The sequence below is a fragment of the Microcaecilia unicolor genome, chromosome 5 (genome assembly GCF_901765095.1).
Source record: "Microcaecilia unicolor chromosome 5, aMicUni1.1, whole genome shotgun sequence".
Lineage (NCBI taxonomy): Eukaryota > Metazoa > Chordata > Amphibia > Gymnophiona > Siphonopidae > Microcaecilia > Microcaecilia unicolor.
This window is the reverse complement of record NC_044035.1, coordinates 182,295,392-182,320,087: the sequence shown is the minus strand read 5'-3', so window position 1 is coordinate 182,320,087 and position 24,696 is coordinate 182,295,392. Positions and strand designations below refer to the sequence as shown.

At 40.6% G+C, this 24,696-nt stretch overlaps 1 protein-coding gene across 1 annotated transcript in view; it reads right to left on the bottom strand.

Moving 5' to 3' along the window:
* Positions 1-2,524: 2,524 nt before the first annotated feature.
* The window catches only part of LOC115471307 (chymotrypsin-like protease CTRL-1), a 49,898-nt gene continuing 27,726 nt past the window's right edge, over positions 2,525-24,696 (bottom strand). The window contains exons 4-7 of the mRNA XM_030205009.1: positions 23,526-23,607; positions 17,619-17,799; positions 13,570-13,703; positions 2,525-2,717 (exon numbers count right to left, since the gene is read on the bottom strand). Of these exons, the coding sequence (XP_030060869.1) occupies positions 2,556-2,717; positions 13,570-13,703; positions 17,619-17,799; positions 23,526-23,607 (559 nt within the window). The 3' untranslated portion in view covers positions 2,525-2,555. The remainder of the gene's footprint in view (positions 2,718-13,569; positions 13,704-17,618; positions 17,800-23,525; positions 23,608-24,696) is intronic.

Here is a 24,696-nt window from a genome sequence, read left to right as displayed (position 1 = left end):
TTCCATTTTCTGAAGGCGTTTCTTTTAGCCCTAATAGCTTCCTTCATTGAACATTGAAGCTGCACATTTTTGTTGGGGGTGGGAGGAGAGAGAAAGGGGACAGGGAGTTGATAGAGTATAAGGGGGAAGGGGAGAAAGAGGGGACAGGGAGTTGCTGGACCATAAGGGGGAAGGGGAGAGAGGGGGACAGAGATCTGCCCCACCACAAGGATAGAGATGAAAGGAGAGGTGAGAGGGAATTGCTGCTCTATAGGGGTAGAGGGGACAGGGAGTTGCAGCACTATAGGGGTGGAAGGAAAATGAACGAGGATAGAGAAATGTTGGACCATATGTGTAGAGGAAAGAAAGAGGGAGGGAGGGACAGGGAGCTGCTAGACCATAGCTATACTGGAGAGAGATGAGAAAGAAAGAGGAGATGCTGGCCTACAAGGGTGTAAAAAGTGAGAGGGAGGGGAGATACTGAGCATGGTGAGTGAGAAGAGAATGGTGAATACAGGAGGGTAGAATTATAATAATGGGACGTGGATGAAAGAGAAGGGAATAGGAGGCCAGGGTGGGAGAGGGATAGAAGAGCTAGGAGGTGAGAGGGGGATAGAAGAGCTAGGAGGTGAAAAGAGGAGATGTAAAGATGATAGAAAAGTGAAATATAAGTGGAGGACTGAAGAGTGAGAAGGTGAAATCTGAGTGGGAAGACAGAAAAGAGTGAAAGAGGAAATATGTCAGAGACAGATGTAGTGAGGGAATATAAGAAAACAGGAGGAATAAGGAGAAATGGACATCACCCACTGGAAAGAGAGAAGAAGACATACAGGAAAGCAGAAAAGAGAAACTGGAACCAAAATGCTCGGAAAAATAAAGTGTCCGGACAACAGAGGCAGAAAAAAATTGTTTTATTTTGAATTTATTAGGTGAAATATGTTAGCTTTGGGGATTGTGCATCACGGATGTCTTTGTATTTTGTTCAGTATAGGAGGAAATGCATTTGTGTTTTTTATTTCTCCCATGTTGTATTACTTTCCTAGTTTGACTTCTTGGGGTTCCCAGCTCAATTTATTTTTGTTTGTTTCTATTTCTAATTTGTCATCCTTTGTTCAGTACTTGGTGAAGGTTTGTCTGTGTTTTGAGTGTGACTGAGGTGTGATATTCTATTTGCATGTAATTTCTGTTTACAACCCCTGCAGCAGTCCCATTTGTTCTGTTTTATGCATAGTGGGTCTGTCACGAAACACCTAGCCACCTGCCTGGGGTTACTTCGCTGCCACTTAGAGGGTCTATCCCTAACACAGTTCAGGTCCGCCTGCACCTGCCACTTGTTCTTTCCTCCCTCCTTCCACCAATTGGGTCCCAACCACCTCTTGCCGAGTCTCCCGCTCTCAAATTATCCCAAGTGATTTCTAGATTACTGGGGCCATGCTCCCAGTTGTCCTACAGTTCCCAGAAAGCACTGACAGGCCAAACACACAAACCACCAGGATTTTTTATCAATCCAGACAGCAGAGACAACAAACTGAATAGTGTTTATTGTCTTAAAAAATATTGAACAGTAAAACATAAAAAGTGCAATCAGCAAACAATAACAGGTAACTGAAATATGGATCAATTATAAAACTATCCAAATATTTGTTTACTTTCTAAAAAGTACCTGGGTAGATCAAGGTATATAATTGTTCACAGAGCCTCAGCAAAGAGATCCAACTCTCTTTTCTTCCTGGCTAAGATTGGAACAAAAGCCAGTACTCCTGGGTAATTTCAAACTCCAGGCGAATCAGAGCCCAGAACAATATCATTTGAAAATAGCTGATTACAACCTCAGGCACCTCCTATCATCTGTGTGCTAAATTGAAGAAGGAACGGCCAGTTCTTTGTAACAGCTTAAAACATAACATGCACCACCTTCTGGCCAAATTAGAGAAACATATCTCAAGAATTAATTAAGGCAGTTTTACAGGCTTGAAACACACTGTTCTGTCACAGGGTGTACTGGTGTTTTAGGGCCCTGTGTAATATTTGTAGTGCTGCCTGTTCTTAGGTAGGGTTCACGTTGTTTGAATCATGGGAATTAGTGCTATAATTAGTGTTAATTCTGATTTGCACTTGTTATTGGGGGGAGATAGGGTTTTTGTGGATGCAGAGCATGTTTACATTTAATTCATAAGAACTGTCATACTCTATCAGACCAAAGGTACATGAGGGTCATGAATGCAGTGTGTCACGTATGGAAGCATCATCCATCAGGTGTGTCCCAACTGAAAAAATGTTGAGAACCACTGCTCTAAAGAGAACACCTTGGTGCCATAAAATTAACAACAAAAAGAAAAACTGCGAGCAACTTACAGCTTTTGAATTGGTTTTATTTCTGTATCTAAAACTAACATTTTTAATGAGTTCCAAGAAACAGCTCTGACATGCATAGAATCGTTCTAATAGAGTTCCAGCTGATTGCAACATTCACTAGTATTACATTTTCTTTAGACTGAAGCATTAGACACAAATGTCTTGTTCATCTTGTTTTTCCATGTGAACAGTTTCACCTGTCTTGATGATATCAATTAGGTTTAATTTGTGGCAACAATTTGATCAATCCAGCTGCGCAGCTTGGTGACACGGGCATACATGCCAGGAGCCTGGACATTACAGTTGGAGGTCCCCCAGGAAACTATACCAATCAAAGTCCAAGCGTCCCCTTTCTGGCACACCAAAGGGCCACCTGAGTCACCCTGCAAAATAGGGAAAAATATAACTTTTATTTAATTAGTGCTATGTTTTAGCACGGGTATTTGAAATCGAACTGTGCATTTTGGTTTGCTATTCAAGTCCTGCTCCATCGTATTGGTATAGCACAACAGCATGGTGTCCTTGGCAGACGTTTATTCACGTACTATGTCAGCAGTAACCAGTGCTTAATGATACCAAACCAGGACAGGATCAGTGAGAAACAGCTATGCATACATAGTACTAGCAGAAAAAGAATAAGGGATAATATTAAAATGATAATTATTAGAAATATTATTCAAATTATTTAAATTCCAACTGGCTAAACCAATGGATAAGAATATAATCAGATTATCACTTGATGAGCGCAATGAAAAGGAGAGGCAGATTTGATTTTTTACAGAGATGTTGCTACCATTTATGACTATAGTATGCTTTAATAGAGTGATTTTGAGTGAGGCCATAGAGCTTATAAGCACAGGAATACAGGCAGGTGCAAAGTCCACACTATAGGTCATGCATGGAGATTCCAAAATCATATTCCTGTATGTTTGCCTGCTTCTCCTGTCTGCAGCCCCAACCCTTTATAGCTTGGGTCAAGGTACTTGCACTGTGTCACAGTGTGGGCTCTTTTATTAACATAATAACATAGTAAATGATGGCACATAAAGACCAGCATTACCCCCCCCCCCTTTTTTTTTTTGGTTGTAACTGTCAGCCAATATTTTATGCCTCTCTTTTTATTTTCTTTAAAGTGTGAAAGTTAAAGTTATTTTTACTGTGGGTAAAATGCTCTAAACTTTTCTTTTATCTTCACTTTTTTGAATTCCATCACTGTTTTTAACCCTGCCACTTCCTCCCCTGATTTTACCTGTATAAGTGCTTGCATACCCAGGGGCTAACACCTGTATTCTATATAGAGCACCTAAAGATCGGCGCTGAAATTGGTGCAGATTATATAACAATGCACGTAATTTAACAAGCTAATGCGCAGATAACAGCACTTAAGCAATAATGAGCACTAATTGGCACCGAGTTTGCACGCACAACTCGCTAAGCGTATTCTGTAACGAAGTGCATCGAACTTCTAACACATGCAGCAAAAAGGGGCATGGTTATGAGTGGGGAAATGGGTAGTTTGTGGGTGTTCCAAAATTTGTGCGTTTAGTTACAGAATATGGCCTAGTGCACCTAAATCTACACGCAGTGATTTCACCAAGTTTCCGTCGGTGTAAATGGATGCACATAGATTAGGCACTGAAGCATGAATTAAGCATATTCTATAATCAGCACCTAAATCTAGGCACAGATTATAGAATACGTTAGTGCCGATTTTTTTTAGGCACCATATATAGAATCTCCTCCTAAATGTTCTAAAAAGTGTCCACACATTGATTTTAATAAGTTTTCCAACACACATTTAAATCTTTTAACACCCATTAAATCAACTTAATTCCTATTAATTATGTTTATGATTATGTTTTTAAAATTCTTGATATATTGCCTTTCGTGATACAACCAAAGCAGTTTACAGAAAAAATTAACAGTGTAAGGAAGTCAGGGCTTGTATCTGTGCAAGATCCTCAAGTTCCCACAACTGATTCCTTTGGAGTTATGCTGGTTGGAGTGTTGCCACCCCAGGCAGGGGAGGGAGGTAAAGAAAAAAAAATCATAGGGGGTGGGGAGGAGGTGGAGAGAAGGAAAATTGGGGGGGGGGGGGGTGCCATGGCACCCTGTGGTTCCCCTGTTCCACAACCTATGGGTTAATGAATGCTAATTGATTTCGTATGCACTGCATTTTTAAAGACACATTAAAGAACTGAATGTGTACTAATGAATGCACATTTCTAGACTGGTTTGCTCATTTTATGTGTTGAGCCCCTACATCTTGCCCCATCCTTGACCATCTTTAAATCTAGATTGAAAGCCCACCTCTTTAACATTGCTTGTGACTTGTAACCACTCGCCCCCACCTACCCTCCTCTCCTCTTTCCTGTACACAATTGATTTGCTTGCTTTATTTTTGTCTATTAGATTGTAAGCTCTTTGAGCAGGGACTGTCTTTCTTCTATGTTTGTGCAGCGCTGCGTACGCTTTGTAGCGCTATAGAAATGCTAAATAGTAGTAGGATAATCCACACTAAAACCACTGTTCTAATGAATAATGTGGTCAGCATGTAAATGCATGCACAGAGATACCAAGTCGCATGCATTAGACATGTGATACATATATTTGACTGACACCCCCCCCCCATGCTCACATGCCAAGGCCCCTCCTCTCATTCATTTGGGAAGCAGCACGGACGCAGACATAGGATGTATAGAACCTACTTCATGTGATTTGGTATCTGTGCTGCTAAAGTGTGTAACTGGAATGGAGTTTCTTGCCCACTGCACTTACGGTCCACAAGCTTTCTGCTTCTAGTCTTCCCCTACCTCCTCCCCTCCTCGATTCCACTGTGGTGAATTGGTGGGAAGGGAAGGGAATGCGCCCCTTCCCTTTTGCAAGATTTTTCTCAGCCCACCACAGGTGACCTGCACAATATCAACAATATTTACTCCAGCAAGTCAGAGAGGTGTGAAGCCTAACTACTAGCTGCCATCTTGAATCCCCCGTCCCCTGCCTTTCCTCTTGGCTCAGGTATATACTCCAGTTGCATCCCCTGAAACATTTCACACTTTGGCCATCGATCTTACTCACTGGGAAGATAAATCTCAATCTTTGGGATAGGCCACTTTTGGCATCGCTGCATGCAAATCGTCAAAACAGAGAATTGTTCCTAATATAAGAAAAAAAGCCTAAAATATTAGCTTTTACTTCTAACACAGAATCTTTATTCCATTTTGGAGGTTAACTAAAGATTTTCCAGAGCTCGACAGGGGGGGAGGGGAGGAGGAGGGTGCAAAATGGAGACTGTGGAGCCTGTGGTAACCTGAGCACTGAAAGCCGAATTTGGATAGATCATCTAAGTAGAAAAAGAAATGTTCAGAATCTGCAGAGTATTTTACATTTTACAGAAGGCTCATTAAATGTGGAACCTTTAGTATTTTTATTTATCATATTTCCAGGTGTTTGATATACTGCAAATGAATCCTATACAGGCAAACTAAGCGGTTTACAACAATCTATTAATAAAATACTGCACCGAGAGGGGTGGGGGGGGGGGGGGGGCAGAAGGGAAGAGATAGTAGGACAGGCAAACTACCTGAAAAAAAAAAAGGAGAAAAGAAGTCACTAACTAGCAGAGGGGAAAGCAGAGGAAATCAGAAAGATCTTTAGAGACTCTAAAAGATGAAGGCAGAGCATTCCACATTTTGGGACCCAGATAGCTAAATGCAGTTTCTCAAGAGAGTGTCAGATGGAGAGCTGCAGGAGCCGGTATACAGAGCAGGTTGTTTGAGGATGATCGGAGAGCCTGAGAGAGTGAATAAGAAACCAGAACTTTATGCAGGTAGGCTGAAGCGTGGGGAGGACATGGTCAAAACAGTGAGCCCAGTGAATGAGTTTTACTGCTGTAGATTGAATCAGTTGGAGTCTTTTCAAAGTGTATAATGGGAGACCAGCATAAAGAGAGTTGCAATAGTCTATCCAAGTGATGACAAGAGCTAAAATGAGGGACTGAATAGACTGAGAAGAGAGACATGACCGGATCGAGCACATGCGATATAATGCAAAACATGAAGACTTGACCACATTATCAAGTTGTTGTTAGAATGTAGTAAAATCCGTTAATGAACGTGGAGAAGACCCATGTAGTTTGCAGCATGACCAGCGATAACATACTTTACAAAGGAACAAGTCTGAAAATAATAGCAGGACTTTGAACGTGTAAGTTCCAGTACTTGATAATGTAAGTGGCACATGTTGGAACATACAAGCATAAATGCCAATTTTTAGAAAAGTGGACATCCAAGGGAAGCCAATTAAAGAGAAAACTCTCAGTTTTGCAATTTAGAAGTGGATTTCAGTATCAGAGGCAAGCACTATTGCTGTCCCCACCTCCCATCACGCCTCCAAACCCCAGGTCTAAACGAGTACTTAGCTTGACACCTATGCCTTAGAGCAGGTATAAATGGCAACATCTAGATTTTATGCAGTTAGAGGGCAATTCTATAAACGAGGTGCTAAGATTTATGTGCTCATTATGCAGGGTATGAATAATATCATTACACAGGGGTGGAGCATGGGCTAGATAGAGACGAGGCTCCAGCTTACGCATGTAACTTGCAAAATACTGTATGTTATCCCCTAATTCTATAAAAGTTGCCAAAAATTGCATGTGCATTTTAATTAGATGAGCTAATTAGTGCCAATAATTGGCATTTTAATATGCAATCGTTGGCACTAATTAGATTTAATTGGATCTTATTAACTTAAATTTTATATGCAAGAAAAGAAAGGGTACAGAAATGGGAGGATCATGGGTGGAACAGGGGCATTCCTAGCATTTACGCACATAACATTTGTACCACATTTCAGTTGGTGCAAATGGCCATGCCTAAATTAGACACGATTCCTGGGCATAAGTGCTATTCTATACAATGTGCCTAACTTTAAGCGTGTCTTATAGAACAGCGCTTTTTTCAGCACCGATTATTAAGGTGCCATATTTAGAATTTAGCCCTATGTGTGTTCCCCGCCATATTTAGGTGCTTGCCCTTGCACCAGCTCTATGGCTTGAGTAAGTCTGAGTACCTAAATGTCAGGTATGTATATACAGGGTTATGCTACTATTCTATAATAGAAACTAGGTGCCTAGGTTCCTTTATAGAATAGGCTTCTAGTGCACACCCTTGAAATACCTAACTGGAGGCCCCTAGTTAATGTATTTCTGTTCCACAATCAGGTCTGCCAAAACTATGCCCAGAACATGCCCCTAGAAAATCTGTGGGTGTTGTGGACATGCACATGTAAGTAGTAGCTTTTCTAAAATTCATACTTAGATGCACTGGCCATTTACATATGTAAGTCTGCTATTTACAGGTGCAAATGTCAAATAAGCCTTCTAAAATGGCTTCTTTAGTGTTTGAGCCCAGGGCTTATGACTGACCTCACCACTGAAATATGGCAGAGCTGGGATAAGTCAAGGAGAATAGAAGACATCAGAAGACAGCTAAGTTGATTAATTAATTCTAATTAACAGTGTTATTGCTTGTTGTGATTTACTTGTGCCTAATAAAGTTGTTGGACCTCTTCTGCTTGAAGTGTCTTTTGATGCACAGCACCAGAGAACTCACAGCCTCAGGGGCAGGATGGGTAGAGGAGACCAAACGTTGCAGTCTGGTGGAGGATGAAGAGAGAATCCAAGAGCTGCCTCAGCCTGACATGTAGGCACTGTTGAAGAGACATGATGGCTCCTTTAGCTTCATACACAGCTAGTATTAGCGGTTGTGCTGGGATGGGGGTTGACTCACTAATGAACACAGGACAGGGAAGAGGTCCCTTAAGCTAAATAAACTGGTGCTGGATGTGGGGATACTCTGGTGAAGGGGTTGGGAAGACCAGCTAGTATCAGGAGCAGAAAAAGCATCCATACCTATCTGCCTATACCCGCCGGTACCTATAAACTACTGCCAGCAGGACTGAGCCAGCACCGCAGGGCTGTGAGTGAGGGTGCATCAGAGAGGAACCAACTGCTTTGCATGTCATGGAAGACTAAGATGCTGAGTAGCAAGCACCTCCTCTTAGTGTTGCAAATGTGTATTTGGTAACGCAAGAGTTAAATTAGAATGCATTAAAACTAAAGAAAAGAGCATAAGTGTTGCCATACTAGGACAGACTGAAGGTCCATCAAGCCCAGCATCCTGTTTCCAATAGTGGCCAATCTAGGTTACAAGTACCTGGCACGATCCCAAAACAGTACAATGTATTTTATGCCGCTTATCCTAGAAATAAACAGTGGATTTTCCCCAAGTCCATCTTAATAATGGCTTATGGATTTTTCTTTTAGGAATTAGTCAAAATTAGGCCAGTTAATGTAGTTGATCTTACGTTCTCTGGGGTTTATGCTGGCGAATAATGGTTTTACAGTATACAGTTATGCAGAGGATATCTCTGTTATCCCATTTAATTCTATTTTTGAAATTGATATTACTAGGGTACAATATTGTATGGCCTTATTAGGTAATTGGATGTTTTAACATAAACTTAATGCTGATAAAACAAGTTTTTTATGTATTATAGTAAATTAGATTCTATTCTTGATTCTATTCATATTGGCCAAACTGAATATCAGTTGCCTATTGTAATAAAATATCAGGTGTATTAGTGGACAGCGCTGCCTCAATGGAAGCGTCAGTTGATTCTTTAGTGAAAAAATCTTTTTTTCTCATGAGAAAACCGCAGTGTTCATAGTTACTTTGAGGCAGGTTCATTTCATTTACTGATACCAGCTTTGCTTTGTTCTCAACTGGATTATTGTAACTTAGTATATTTAGGATGTTCAAAATCTCAATTGTAAAGAATTCAAACTGTTCAGAATATTGCGGTCTGATATTTGGTTTAACCAAATATGACCATAAGAACATAAGAGTAGCCATACTGGGTCAGACCAATGGTCCATCTAGCCCAGTATCCTGTTTTCCAAACAGTGGCCAAGCCAGGTCACAGGTACCTGGCATAAACCCAAATCGTGGCAACACTCCATACTACAAATCCCAGGGCAAGCAGTTGCTTCCCATGTCTGTCTCAATAACAGACTATGTACATTTCCTCCAGGAATTTGTCCAAACCTTTTTAAAACCCAGATACGCTAACCGCTGTTACCACCTCTGGTAAACAGTTCCAGAGCTTAACTATTTGTTGAGTGAAAAAATATTTCCTCCCATTTGTTTTAAAAGTATTTCTATGTAACTTCCTTGAGTGTCCCCTAATCTTTGTACTTTAGGAATGAGTAAAAAATCAGTTTACTTCTCCTTGTTCTACACCACTCAGGATTTTGTAGACCTCAATCGTATCTCCCTTCATCTGTCTCTTTTCCAAGCTAGAGAACCCTAACCTCTTCAGCCTTTTTCATACGAGAGGAGTTCCATCCCCTTTATCATTTTAGTCGCTCTTCTTTGAACCTTTTCTAATTCCGCTATATCTTTTTTGAGATACGGCGACCAGAACTGAACACAATACTCAAGGTGTGGACGCATCATGGAGCAATACAAAGGCATTATAGTATTTTCGGTCTTATTCACCATCCCTTTCCTAATGATTCCTAGCATCCTGTTTGCCTTTTTGCCCGCCGCCGCACACTGAGCAGAAGATTTCAGTGTATTATCTACAACGACATCCAGATCTTTTTCTTGAACGCTGACCCCCAAGGTGGACCCTAGCATCAGGTAACTGTGATTCGGATTAGTCTTTCCAATGTGCATCACCTTGCATTTGTCCACATTAAATTTCATCTGCCATTTAGACGCCCAGTCTTCCAACTTCCTAAGGTCTTTCTGCAATATTTCACAGTCCGCACGTATTTTAACAACCTTGAATAATTTTGTATCATCCTTGCTATGTAGAACTTCACTGGTCACCATTCGAGGCTAGAGTTTTGTTTCAGTTGGCCGGTTTTCTTTACAAACTATTGCATGGCTTAACCACGGATTATCTGTATTCACATTTTCAATTTGCAGTCTTTGTTAGATCTAGAAGGACTATTTGCAATTATTTGTTCTCCTTTCCTTCACCCAAAAGAAAAAAGAGGCTGAAAATGCTAGAATTTACCTTACCATTTCAAACTGCTAAACATTGGAAAGAATTTGTCCAGATATATTTTTGTTCCAATTCATACATGCTGTTTCAGAAAAAAGTTAAGACTTTTTTGTTCCAAAAATTTGTTTTAAAATAATTTTTATGTAATTATAATTCCCAGAGGTTATCTCTGGTTTTTCCTTACCTAGTTACCCATTTTGAACTGTGAAGTATTAACGGTGTATAAGCTTGTATGGTGTGGTTCAATGCATAATGCTTTGGAGGATAATTGTTGTTTGATGAATAATATATGCTCTTTCATTTCAGATAGAGAATCACCATTTTTATTTATCAGATTCTTCACCAGCATTATCTCTTGAAATAGCATGGTAGATGAGATTTCTTCTTTCAGGTCCGAGTTAGCTTTGCAAGGAGAGATTGGTTCTAGCATAGTTCTTTTCACCCCTTGATTTTGAGAAGCAAGATGTTTAGGGGAACCCATTTTCACTAGAAAAATAGTCTGCTTGATGAAGTTCCGGCATTGATATACAGAAATGTACAGAGGTGGACAGAGCTAATGCTCTATGCTGCCATCTTGTCTCGTGCACAGGAGCGCCCCCCCCCCCCACCCCCACCCCACATTCTTTTCTCTGTGTCTTCAGAGACTCAATGGCATAGGCGCCCGGTATAAGAGGCTTGGAGAGGCTAAGCCTCCCCCCTGCTGCAGCAGAATGGATCAGCTGTGAAGTCCAGCTGCTCTGAGGGGAGCTGCAGTGAAAGCCCTCTAGCAGTTGTAGAAATTGGTTTATGGTTTGTTTACCTTACTGGTGGGAAAGCAGGGGGGGTTGGCTGGAGGTGTCCTGGGTTGCCAGGGAGATATTTAACGAGGATGACTTCCTGACCTGCACTGAGGACAGATAGCAGCAGAACGGATACTGGGCCAGCATGATCAGAAAAAGTCACCAGACAACAAAGGTAGAAAAGATCATTTTATTTTCATTATAGTGTTTGGAATATGTCCACTTTGAGAATCAGGTGCTCAACATTAAAAGTTTATATTTATTTACTTATTTATGGCATTTTATCCCACATTAAACATGAATTAGGGTGTTTTGTGGCTCTACATGAGAATTGTGATGATATGATCCCTTGTTTCATATTGTTGACAGTCTGCATTTTCCGTTTGGGTGGTATATTGGTGTATTAGGTCTGCCCAGTGTAATATTTATGGTACAGTGAGGTTCTGAGTGTGTTTTTGGACAAAGTTGTGCATAGTGTTTTGCAGTTGAGCGATTGTGGTTAGAATATGCTTTGAGCAGCCACTTTATTCTTTGACATATGATACATATCTAATATCTAAATTTAATAAAAGGTATTAATTGTGACTTTTATTTTTATTTATTTATTTTTTCTGTGTGTTATCAGACAATTATGGATTTAAGCTCCACCCCTGGCCCCACCCCTAACCCCGCCCCCTTTAGCCTCCCCAAACAGTTGGGCCACCGACCGCCTATGCTCAATGGGACTTTGCCTGTGGTATGCAAAAAATTGGAATCTCATAACTGACACTGTACTCTTTAAATTAATTTCTAATTAACAGTGTTATTGCTTGTTGTGATTTACTTGTGCCTAATAAAGTTGTTGGAGCTCTTCTGCTTGAAGTGTCTTTTGATGCACAGCACCATGCAGCAGAGAACTCCCAGCCTCAGGGGCAGGATGGGTAGAGGAGACCAAACATTGCAGTCTGGTGAAAAATAATAGTATAGCTGAGCTCAATCAAAATGTGGACACTTTTCTGGTGGGCAGATTCATTAACAATAATTATTTATGTAGACCTGTGATTTGACATCTCTTACTCCTGATATTGAGCAATGTGGACCATTAATATCTGCTTTCTTTCGAGTAACTTGAATCGGGCATTCTTAAAGACAGGCTGCTGGGCTCCATGGATCACTGATCTGACCCACTGATCTTATTTTCTTCTTCTTGTCTTAGTGCAAGGGGGACTGTTTATTAGAGATACACATTCATTTTGAAACAAAATGAAACATGCAACATGACAGGCTTGTTTTGTTTCATGTCATTTCAAAATGAACTGAAAGAAATGCATGAAAATTTGAATTATTCTCATTGTTTTGTTTTGTTTCAGTGTGTATTATTTGTAGATAATGCATGCTATAGACAAAAAAACTTGAACAAAAGGTAAACTGCTAGCCCCTCTCCTCGAAACTAAAATTGACCAGTTTGCACCCTGTTATTGTTTAGACCCTCTCTTTTTCTTTTATGTGGTACTTCCAGCAAGAAATAGACACAATTACAGAAGAATCCAAAACTAAGGGGAATAGTTAACACATCTTATGGTAGCCTACATTGATATTTTACCACTAACGTGCTATTTTGATTGTTGCAATTGTCCAGGTATTGCCGCATCTGAATAAGTGGATAGCTGAAATGTCAGTTCCACTTACTCAGATATGGCAAGAACCAAAAACTGCAACAATAATGATGTCAGCCGTAAAAGTGTAAGAGATCATGCTATTTTAGCACAGATCCCATTTTTTGTAATGAGACGTTTTACTAATTACTGGGGTTAACAGTAAAATAACACATCTTAATGGTAGCCCCCTTTGATAGTTACAGGGCTCTTTTACTAAAGCTTACTGTGTGCTAACAGAGATTAATGTGCACTAAGTGCCATGTGACCCATAGGTATAAAATAGGCTGTGTAGCATATAGCGCATGTTAAACTTTAGTAAAAGGGTCCCTATATTCTCTTGGCGTCATACTTGTGATTTGCAGGTTTAAATAATAGACAGTTTAATAAATTGTGAAGTTGAAGGTTCTCATCATACTGCACAGATAGATCAAGATGTTTACACTGAGATTCAGGTGCTACACTTCTGAATGTTCCCTATTTGGCATTTTAGAAGTCTGTAGGACATGCTTGTTAACTGTTAAATTTGAGAGAGTATTTGCCAAATATAGGAAATTCAGCAACTATATTGTATTGTTTTTATATTTCTATAGTTTTTTTTTAATTTTTACTGTTTTTGCTTTATATGAGGTGTTATGAGTGTATCCTGTTTTATTGATTTATGTTTGTTTTTTGTTTTTGTTAATTTACTGTACACTATCCAGATCTCAGAAAGGTCTATAAAAACTTGTATTAAATTAATTTACCTGGCAGGAGGAGGCTCCAGCTGCGCCAGCACAGATCATGAGGTCAGTGATCCGGGAACCCCAGTACTGCCTGCAATCAGCTACAGTAACCAAGGGAAGAGCTACTTGCTGCAGCTTGGCAGGAGTTGTGTTAGCTAGATGACAAAGAGATAAAGAATTCTCTACATTTTTTCTTATTAAACCATAGAGCACCTAAGTATTTTCAGATAAGCAGAATTCTAGAATAATTGAAGTGTTGTAAATACAAACAGGGACTTAATTTAGCAGAACTGAATAGTCACAGACTTCAGTCTGCCTATATAGGACCAGATTCTATATATGGCTCTGTAAAAAATACAACTAGGCGTATTCTATAAACTACGCCTAAAGTTAGGCATGGCTTATAGAATATGCCTAGTGAATATCTGCATGACTAAAAGTAGTCGCAGTTATATAAACCAAGTATATCAGCACACATTCATTTTGGAAACACCTATGACCTGCCCATTCTGCATCTTAGAATTTATGCTCAGAACTTTACAGAATAGGCTTAGCAAGTTCTGTGTGTAAATTCTAATTAATGCCAATTAGTATCAATAGTTGCCTATGAAGTGGCAATTATCGGTGCTGATTGGCTTGTTAAGATAATTAAGTTGCACTTGCAAATCAGATTATGACCTGATTTGTACATGCATCTCCAGTTGCATTATATAGAATCTGGGAAATATTGTCATTAATGCCCTCACATAACCAGTCTTTAAAAATGAGATTCAGTGTTTCAGGATGCTATTGACCAAATAGACCCCAATAAAAAAAAGAGAAAGAAAAAGAAAAAGAGAATTCATGATATTTCTCTACTCAAATGAGTCTCCTGTGGCTTGAGTTACAGAATCAGTCATAATTTCTTTTCACATATGGACTATGCAAAAAACCAAACCAAATCAAATTAAAAAAAAAAAAAAAACCTCATGCTAAAAAATGTGACTTAGTAAAATGTCCAGCATGCATACCAAACCTTAATCACTGTGCCATGTGATAGCACTTAGCCGTGATAATAATAGTGAAGTTAACCCCAAAAATCTAATGGTTAAATTAGCTGCCATGAAATTACCCTTGTTTCTTGCCACCTTACAGAGTCAGCTACTGTGGACTGCTGGCTCTGCTTCCTCCTTCTTGCCACCTCTTAAAATAACTGCATACCATTCCCATTCACTCCCTCCCTCCTGCCATTCCACCAGAGTCATTCATACAAGTCTGCTAGCTCAACACCATCTCTTTCACCCAAAAGGCCCCCTTAGCACTTCAGAAATGGTCAAAAGGCAATGGGGGCAGAAAGAAGGACGCTTCCATTCTGCCTTGCTTCCCACTTTTTCAAAAATGGTTCTGGATGAGTGATAGCGATGAAGTGCCTCCAGGATGTGACATTTGTGAAGGTCCATCCCCTCTATAACATTAAGGCTCGACTTGCAAAGGATGGAAGGACTCTTTTTCTATTGTAGGAATATGTGTTTGCTTTTTTGGGGGGGGGGTGGGGGGTCCTGTCTTGGTGGTTGGAAAGGGGAAGGTAATACCTATCTGGGCATTAAGGAGCATGCGAGAGTTTACTGACTACCAGGGGGAAGGGTGATGATACTACTACTACTAATCATTTCTATAGCGCTACTAGACATAAGCAGCGCTGTACACATTATATACAGGTACTTTCCCTGTCTCTAGGGGGCTCACAATCCATTTTTTTTTTGTTTTGTACCTGGGGCAATGGAGGGTTAGGTGACTTGGCCAAGGTCAGAAGGAGCTGCAGTGGGAATTGAACCCAGGTTGCCAGGATCAAAGCCCACTGCTCTAACCATTAGGCTACTCCTCCATGTTGTTTATGGGATGAGGAGGGGCACTTTTTCTTCATTATGATTTAAGGGGAGAAGAAATCCTCTCTGTTAATGAAAGAACTGGTTAATGTGGAAGATTGAAGGAGGCAGTATGTATGTTAAAATTTATGGCCTGATATTCACGGCACTTCTCCTGGTAGAATACATGCTGTTCTCCTAGGCCATACCTGGATAATGCTTCTGAAAATCTTCTCTGGTAGTGCTGGGGCAGTCTAGGGTAGAAGCAAGGTGGATCTGGAAGTTTGCTAGGTACCACTGATATACAGCACTGATAATTACTTAAGTATGTAAGTTAGGGCAGCAAAATAGCTGTCCTAACTGGATGGTTATCCAGGTACTGGAGCTGAATATCAGAGGCACCCGGATTACTTCTGCCAGTCACTTTATACCTGATAACAAAGTATCGGCCTGTGCTGGAATATTTGGGTGTAGATTTAAATGCTGTGCCCACTCTTTGAATCCAGTGCTGACAGTATCTATATAAATAAAATCCCCCCTCAGACGTTCTGAAGCTCACTCCATCTGTCCTGAACTCCTGTCCTGGTAGGCTAGGCTATTCGGACTACTCACCCTCAGTCTCAGCCACGCCCATCTGGGCTGTAGGTCACGCCCCATCTGCACATAAAAAGCACACTCTGAGGCTTCAACAGTTCATATGTTCGAAGCTCTGTAACCATTTTTAAGCACACTACATCTCTGCCCCGCCCTGACCTATCAGAGAAGGGAGGAGTGTCACAGCTGCACCGCTCTGACTTATCAAAGGGAACTGAAACAGGAAAAGGGAGGAGCGTCACACCGAATGACGGACCTATCAGAGGGAAGTCAGAGGCCAAGGGGACGGCCGTATCTATGGGTGGGCCTGCCAATTTCGTCCCAGGCCCGCACACACTGCAGCAGCCTACCTTGCCCTTGCGACACCACCCTCTGTCCCCGCTCACTCCTGGTCGCCACTGGACCCGCTGCTCTTCTTTCCCTCCCCCCTCCCGACTCACCGCTCACCCCCTCCCCCTCACCCACCCTCCTCCACGAAATAGCCAATGGACCGCTCTCTCCACTCCCTCCCACTCGCCCCTGCACCCGCTATTCTCTCCCTCCCCCCTCCAGAGTCGCTGCTCCACCCCCGTGATGACGTCGAGGGCGCTCATAGGTTTCCTTGCTTTGTTTTCCCTCTGTCCCCACTCCCTCCTGCTCGCCACTGGACCCACTCCTCTTCTCTCCCTCCCCCCTCCCGAGTCACCGCTCGCCCCCTCCCCCTCACCCAACCTCCTCCACGAAATGCCCAATGGACTGCTCTCTCCACTCCCTCCCATTCGCCCCTGCACCCGCTACTCTCTCCCTCTCCCCTCCAGAGTCGCCGCTCCACCCCGTCATGATGTCGACTTGCCTTCCTCCTTGCAGCGTCTCATAGGTTTCCTTGCTTTCTTTTCAGTGTATTGCAGCTGCAGCCACTTAGGTAAGTCTAGCAAGCCTATCAGCTACTGAATACAGAAAGCAAAAGATAGCATATGGGAACTTGCTCCATTTTGTTCTCTGGAATGCAGTGATTATTATACAAATGGTCTTGCTTTCATTATTTTGGTAGGGGCTGCCTTCATGACTGTCCACAGTCCCCCCAGTCCTGACACCTGACAGGGGGGACAGGGAAGGACACTCACTGTCTCACATACGCACTCGCACACACTCATTCTCACATACACACACGCTCTCTCACAGACACACTCACACCCACTCTCTGTCACACACACACACTTGCACATTCTCACTCTCACACAGTCACTCTCACAGACACTCTCTCAAACATACACACTCCGCGCAAAACCTTGCTAGCGCCCGCTTCATTTCAGCCAGAAACGGGCCTTTTTTACTAGTGTTTAAATATTGGTGGGTTAATATTTGACCAAATACATTTGTTGTGTTTTTGCCAGTGAACAGCATGTGGAGGACAGCACACCACGCCACATAGCCTGGGCCTATAAAAGCCTCATTTGTATATGACATTCCATCATTTAAATGTGGATAAATGCCAGTTGCCTCTCATATATTAATGTGTTGGAGAACTATCTTAATATGCAACTTAAGGTTTATTGTGTAGCATACTATTTTTAGTGCTTGCATACTACTACTACTACTTATCACTTCAGGCCTTAACCTGCATATTAACCACATTATATCTAGCGTACATACAACTGCCACTTATGCGGCCCCAGCCAGTGGTGACACAGATAATGCCCAATGGCAGTACATCGCTGGTAGCAGCCAGACAGACGGGAGAAACACGGGCGTGCAACTGGGCAGGCGATGATAGTTTCAGTAGGGTGATGTCATAGTTCAAGGTGTTGGCATTCCAGTAGGGATGGGTAATAGCCTAAAAAAAAAAAAACCAGTCATGAGACATCTGGTTAATGATGATATTATCTGGTACACCAAGAGTTTTCACAATTTATTTTACTAATGTTAACACCATGAAGAAGCCACTTTTTGGTGAAACAGTGGCCATGGTCGAGAGTCAGATATTTTGGGGGAGATTCTATAAAAGGTGTTAAAGTTAGGTGACTAAAATTTAGGCACTAAGCTAGTATTCTAAAGCAGTAAAATTGTGTGCCTAATCTGCCAGTATTCCATAACGGATAGCCACACAAATCTACTGTTCTAGAACACAAGAACTACAGTCAAAATTGACTTCATTCTGAATTCACTTTATGCAATTAATAGATGTATTCCAAATGATATTTATGACTCCTGACGCCGAAACATGGCACTATGTCAAGTCCTTCTTTTGAATATTTTCTATTTGGAGACCTAAAATAGGCCCTTGCAGATCTATGTTTTTTTATGATTAATACACTTTGGCTATTTTCAATTCCTTTTTGTTTTTTTTCCATATTAGGTTTTTCTATCATAAGTCAATTGATCCACTCCTACTCCCTTTTGTTGTTGTTTGCTTGTTCAGAGGGGAACCTGTCTCCTTTTGTTATTTTCCTGAATAAAGTCTGTCAACAGAATGAAGGTGTTAAAGATAGTATAAGTAAATACTCACTTTAAAATTTTTTAGGTGCACACTACATTGAGGCTGGTGCTAATGAAGGGTTTGTTACCAGCAAGAAGTTATTGAAGACAGCATAAGATGAGTCAATATTCACTTAAAAGTTTATTTGCTGAAGGTTTATGGAGATTTTTATGACTATTGATGTACTAAAGTGATGGTACATATACAATTGTATATGATAGTGGCACTGAAGTGCTTTTTCTCCATTCTTGTTTTATATTGTGGACTTCCAAAATATTTTACTTTTTATTTTATTCCTCACTATCAACAGGTTCTAGGCAGATTATAAACAACACATCTACAATATCAAAATTAGACATACGTGATAATATCACAACACAAATACCAACAACTTATAATAGACCTCTATATGCCTTCAAATATAGGAGTAATGACATCTTTTGTGCTTTTGCCATTTCATTAGTCTACAATTATAACTAGGTTGGTTTTTAGTAATTTTCGGAAGATTGTTAGGTCGTGCCTTGTTTGTATGGCATTTGGTAGTGTATTCCATAGTTGTGTGCTTATGTAGGAGAAGCTGGATGCATATGTTGATTTATATTTAAGTCTTTTGCAACTGGGGTAGTGGAGATTCAGGAATGTGCGTGCTGACCTTTTTGTGTTCCTGGTTGGTAAGTCTATGAGGTTTAACATATATACTGGGGCCGCATCGTGAATGATTTTATGGACCAGGGTACAGATTTTGAACGCAATTCATTCTTTTAGTGGGAGCCAGTGTAGTTTTTCTCTTAAAAAGGCATACCACAATGATCCATCCTAAATACCAGACAACGAAACTCTTCCAGAACTAGACAAAACCGAACTCTCTATACCTGATTGCTTCAATCACTTTGTCACTAACGAACGTTAACGCACTCCCACCTTATTTCTCATGCCGGAAATGAACTGATTATCTAATTTACTCTATAATTTACTCTACCATCTATGAACTTAATGCAATACCACTTTGTATTTCTCATTCCAGAAATGGCGATCGCCACTACGACATACTGTAAGCCACATTGAGCCTTCAAAAAGGTGGGAAAATGTGGGATACAAATGCAACAAATAAATAAATAACTGATCCCCTCATAAGCCTGTATAAATAAATGTGTTTTCCAATCCTTTTTAAACTTTTCCAAATCCTGTATTGCTCTCAAACTCAGGGGTAATTTATTCCACTATTGGGGTCCTGCAATATGAAATATAACATTCAGAAACTCATCCAATTTGATCACCTGATAAAACAGAACTTCTAGTAAAAAATTTTCCAGCTGACCTCAAAGCCTGTGCTGGCTAATAAATATCTGTTAAAAAGGCTACAGTTGGTTTGAAAACATGGCAGCTCACCTGTTACTAAATAAGAAAGTGCATGATCATATTACTCCTATTTTAGTAGAATTACATTGGCTGCTGTTTGAACAATAAGTTTGTTTTATTTATTAATTTATTTATTTGTAGCATTTGTATCCCACATTTTTCCACCTATTTGCAGGCTCAATGTGGCTTACATTGTTCCGTAATGGCGATCGCCAATTCCGGAATGAGAAATACATAGTTATAATGCCAGTGACAGAGTGGGTAGGCAATTAAATAAAGAGGATTCATTGTTGTAATGAGAAATAAACAAGGTGTTTTGTTAAAGTTCAATTGTGATAGGTTAACTTGAGCAGTCAAGAATAGAGAGTTCGATTTTGTACAGTTCTGGTATTTAGGATGGATCCTTGTGGTATGCCTTATTGAACAGGTTGGATTTTAGTAATTTTCGGAATTTAGTTATGTCGTGTATTGTTTTTGTGGCTTTTGGTAGTGCATTCCATAGTTGCGTGCTTATGTAGGAGAAGCAGGATGCATATGTTTGTTTATATTTTAGTCCTTTGCAGCTTGGGTAGTGGAGATTCAGGAATGTATGTGATGATCTTTTAGAATTCCTTGTTGGTAAGTCTATGAGGTCTGACATGTATACCGGAGCTTCACCGTGTATGATTTTATGAACCAGAGTGCAGATTTTGAACGTAATTCGTTCTTTAAGTGGGAACCAGTGTAGTTTTTCTCTTAGGGGTTTGGCGCTTTCATATTTCGTTTTTCCAAATATGAGTCTGGCTGTTGTGTTTTGTGCAGTTTGGAGTTTCTTAATGATTTGTTCTTTGCATCGGCATAGATTGCATTGCAGTAATCTAGTTGACTTAGTACCATTGATTGTACCAGTCCACGGAATGTTTCCCTTGGGAAGAAAGGCCTTATTCTTTTGAGTTTCCACATTGAGTGAAACATTTTCTTGGTTGTGTTTTTCGCATGGCTTTCTAGTGTAAGATTTCAGTCAATTGTAACTCCTAGAATTTTCAGGCTATCTGAAACAGGAAGGGCAAATATTGGGGTGTTTATAGTGGTGGGTTTGTTCGTGTTGTGTTGTGTTGTGATGAGAGGATGAGGCATTGTGTTTTTTCTGCATTAAGCTTTAGTTGGAATGCATCCGCCCATGAGTTCATGATTTGAAAGCTGTGTTTAATTTCATTTGTTATTTCTGTTAGATCGTGTTTAAATGGGATGTAGATCGTGACATCATCTGCGTAGATGAAAGGATTGAGGCCTTGTTTGGATAACATTTTGGCTAGAGGTATCATTAGGTTGAAAAGGGTAGATGAAAGAGGTGAACCTTGGGGTACTCCGCATTCTGGTTTCCATGGTGAAGATGTATTCGAGTTTGATATCACTTGGTATGTTCTTGCAGTTAGGAAGCCTTTGATCCAACAAGTACATTTCTTCCAATCCCGAAGTATTCTAGGATATTTAATAGTGTTTTGTGGTTTACCCTGTCGAACGCCCTGGACATGTCGAATTGTAGGAGAAGTACACTATTGCCAGTTGCAATTGCTTGCTTAAATTTGGTAAGGAGAGTGATTAGTACTGTTTCGGGGCTGTGATTGGATTGGAATCCTGATTGTGATTCATGTATTATTATTATTTATTGCATTTGTATCACACATTCCCCCACCTAATTGCAGGCTCAATGTGGCTTACATAGATTTGATAACATTGTCATAACAGGATATCGGATACAATTAGTAATGTGTAGCGCTTAGGAAGGGGTAAGGGAAGAGGGAAGAGAGTTGTTAGGGTAATTATAGGAGGTGTGCGCTCATAGTTGAGTGGACTTGGTGAAGTTATAAGTTTTCATTGTAGGCCTTGTTGAAGAAGAATGTTTTCAGAGATTTCCGAAAGATAGATGTTTCTTTGATTGCTTTCAGGTCTGTAGGTAATGCATTCCATATCTGCGTGCTCTTGTAAGAGAAGGTAGTGGCGTGCATCATCTTGTATTTAAGTCCATTGCAGCTGGGGTAGTGCAGGTTGAATGTAATATTGAGAAATTGTTTAAGTAATCAGTAAGTTGCTTGGTTACCATGCTTTCCATTAGTTTGACTGCCAGAGGAATGGATGCTACTGGGCGGTAGTTGGTTATGTCGTTTGCTTTTTTTTTGTGTCTTTAGGTATTGGTGTAAGTAGTATGTTTCCTTTATCCTTAGGGAAGAGTCCGTGTTGTAGCATGTAGTTTAGGTGCTTCGTGAGATCTGTTATGAAGTGTTGAGGAGCGGATTTTATTAGGTTGTTGGGGCATATGTCAAGTTTGCAGTGGGATTTGGCGAACTTATTAATCGCTTGTGTGACAGTTTCATCAGTAAGTATAGCGAAGTTTGTCCAAATTCTGTCTGCAGGGTGTTCATCGGGGATTGGGTCCAGACATTCAATGAATTTTTCGTTGTCGGTGGTATTTGGTTTTAAATTGTTGCGCCTAGTATTTTGTGCTCTGTGATTGTTTGAGCCCAGGTACAGTATTTTCAAGGACTTATAAAAATAAATGAACTGCTTAGATTATTATGTTCCTCCCAACAGGGTTGTCTGGTTGTTCCTAGTGGACTGAAATTATAGCCTACATGTAAGTAGTCATCTGGAGTTGTGGGGCCTAAGCTGTAGTCTCTCTTTGGAATTAAGGCATATGCAATGCTATGTGAAATTTAAAGGTGCTTAAAAGTGTGGTTTTGTAACAGGACATTTGTGATTAAGAATTAAAATCGAACTAGGTATGATTTGTGGGATAGAAAAGTTAGTTAATGTAAAACTGGCTGCTGCGACCTCTAGCAAGACTACTGCTAGAGGTTGTGGCAGCCATTTTGATTCAGGAATCACTAGGGGCAGGAGAGAATGGGGTTTGCTCATACATCCGTCGACCGCTAGAACACCAGGCCTGGGGGGGGGGGGGCTCCTTTGACTTGGGAGGAGTGGATGAAAGGATGGATCAGAGCTAGTTGGTGGGGGGGAGGAGGTGGGATATTCATTCAGGCATAGATCTGCATAAGTGGTATGTTGGTCCCTGCTAAATATCAGCCAGGACTTGCATTACTTCTCACAGCCAGCACATGTCCAGTGAGAGCCAGATATTCAATGGGGGTGCCCCAATGTAGCCCAGCATTGAATATCTAGGGCTAATTTAGCTTAAAAAATGCTGACCGCTGCCATCTGAATATTGACTGGATTTACTATAATCAGGTGTTATGTTATGAATAGATTCTGTACAAAAATTCATGGAATGCCCATGTACTGTTGTGTTAGAAGGTGCGGGTCACCACCAGACTTTTTACTGCCGAAGGATTATCCAGTGGTGGCTGTTACACTGTTTTGTACAAGTGCATCCATACTTTAATCACGGTCTTTTTCAAGACCTACATCTATCATTTGTTGTGGCTGTCCAGTTCCACTCGCAGGATATATATCAATAGACTCCTGAAGTGGGCATGCATGTGCCGAAACGCGTCGAGTCATTCACACTACAGCTACAAAAGAACTGTTTTTATGTGTTAAATCAATGTTTTTGTTGATCCCATTTATTTGCTGAGCCTTCTTCCACTTCTCACCTTCCATTGTGTTAGAAGGTGACACCATACAACAAGCTATTGAAGAAATATTGCCCAAACAGAGAATGGTATGATATTAAAATTGAAGACACAGAATAACTTGCCAGTAACACAACTGTTCACCTTTGAACTTACCCTGGATATGGTCTTGACTTGAAGTTGCTCACTGCTTGAAGACCGGTCATATTCCCCAAGGATAACTCGATGGTAACTGGGACTGCAAGAAGAGTAGAAAGCAGTTGGAACAGGTGCATTATCAGTTTTACTGTGTCCTGATCAAAACATAGGGTATAGCAATGTTCCCTCTAAGGACTGAGTTGGTGTGAGCAGAAATGTTTCTTTGCGAGCAAAGGACTGAGTTGATATGAGCAAAAATTTTCCATTACATTACTTTGTCAGCACTTCTTACAGATACATACACATACATACCTGCATACATAAACACTTTGACAAAGCAGTGGTATTGATTCCCGGATGGCAAATGCAACGAAGCCCAATCAATTCCTTTGGGATATGCCGCATTTGCCATGTGGGAATCACTACTGCAGCTTTGTAAAGGAGCCCTTAGTATGCTGATGAGTTATCAAACATGGTTAGAGCAGCAGGCTGGGAACCAAGCCAGGGTTCAAATCCCACTTATGTTCCTGGAGATCTTGGTCAAGTCACTTAACAATCTATTGCCTCAGATACAAAACTTAAATTGTAAGCCTTCCAGGGACATGAAAATACCTATTGTACCTGAATGTAACTTGCCTTGTGCTATTACTGAGAAAGGTGTGATCCAAATCCAAATCCATTACCAGGCATAGTGTGAAGCTAAACACAACACTACAAATGGCACTCACAAGTACACAAGTATTGCCATACTGGGAAAGACCAAAGGTCTATCATCAAGCCCAGCATCCTGTTTCCAACAGTGGCCAATCCAGGTCACAAATACCTGGCAAGATCCCAAAAAAGTACAAAACATTTTATATTGCTTATCCCAGAAATAGTGGATTTTCCCCAAGTCCATTTAATAATGGTCTATGGACTTTTCCTTTAGGAAGCCGTCCAAACCTTTTTTTAAACTCCTCTAAGCTAACCGCCTTTACCACATTCTCTGGCAACGAATTCCACAGTTTAATTACACGTTGAGTGAAGAAAGATTCTCTCCGATTCGTTTTAACTTTGCTACATTGTAGCTTCATTGCATGCCCCCTAGTCCTAGTATTTTTGGAAAGCGTAAACAGACGCTTCATATCTACCCGTTCAACTCCACTCATTATTTTATAGACCTCTATCATATCTCCCCTCAGCAGCTTTT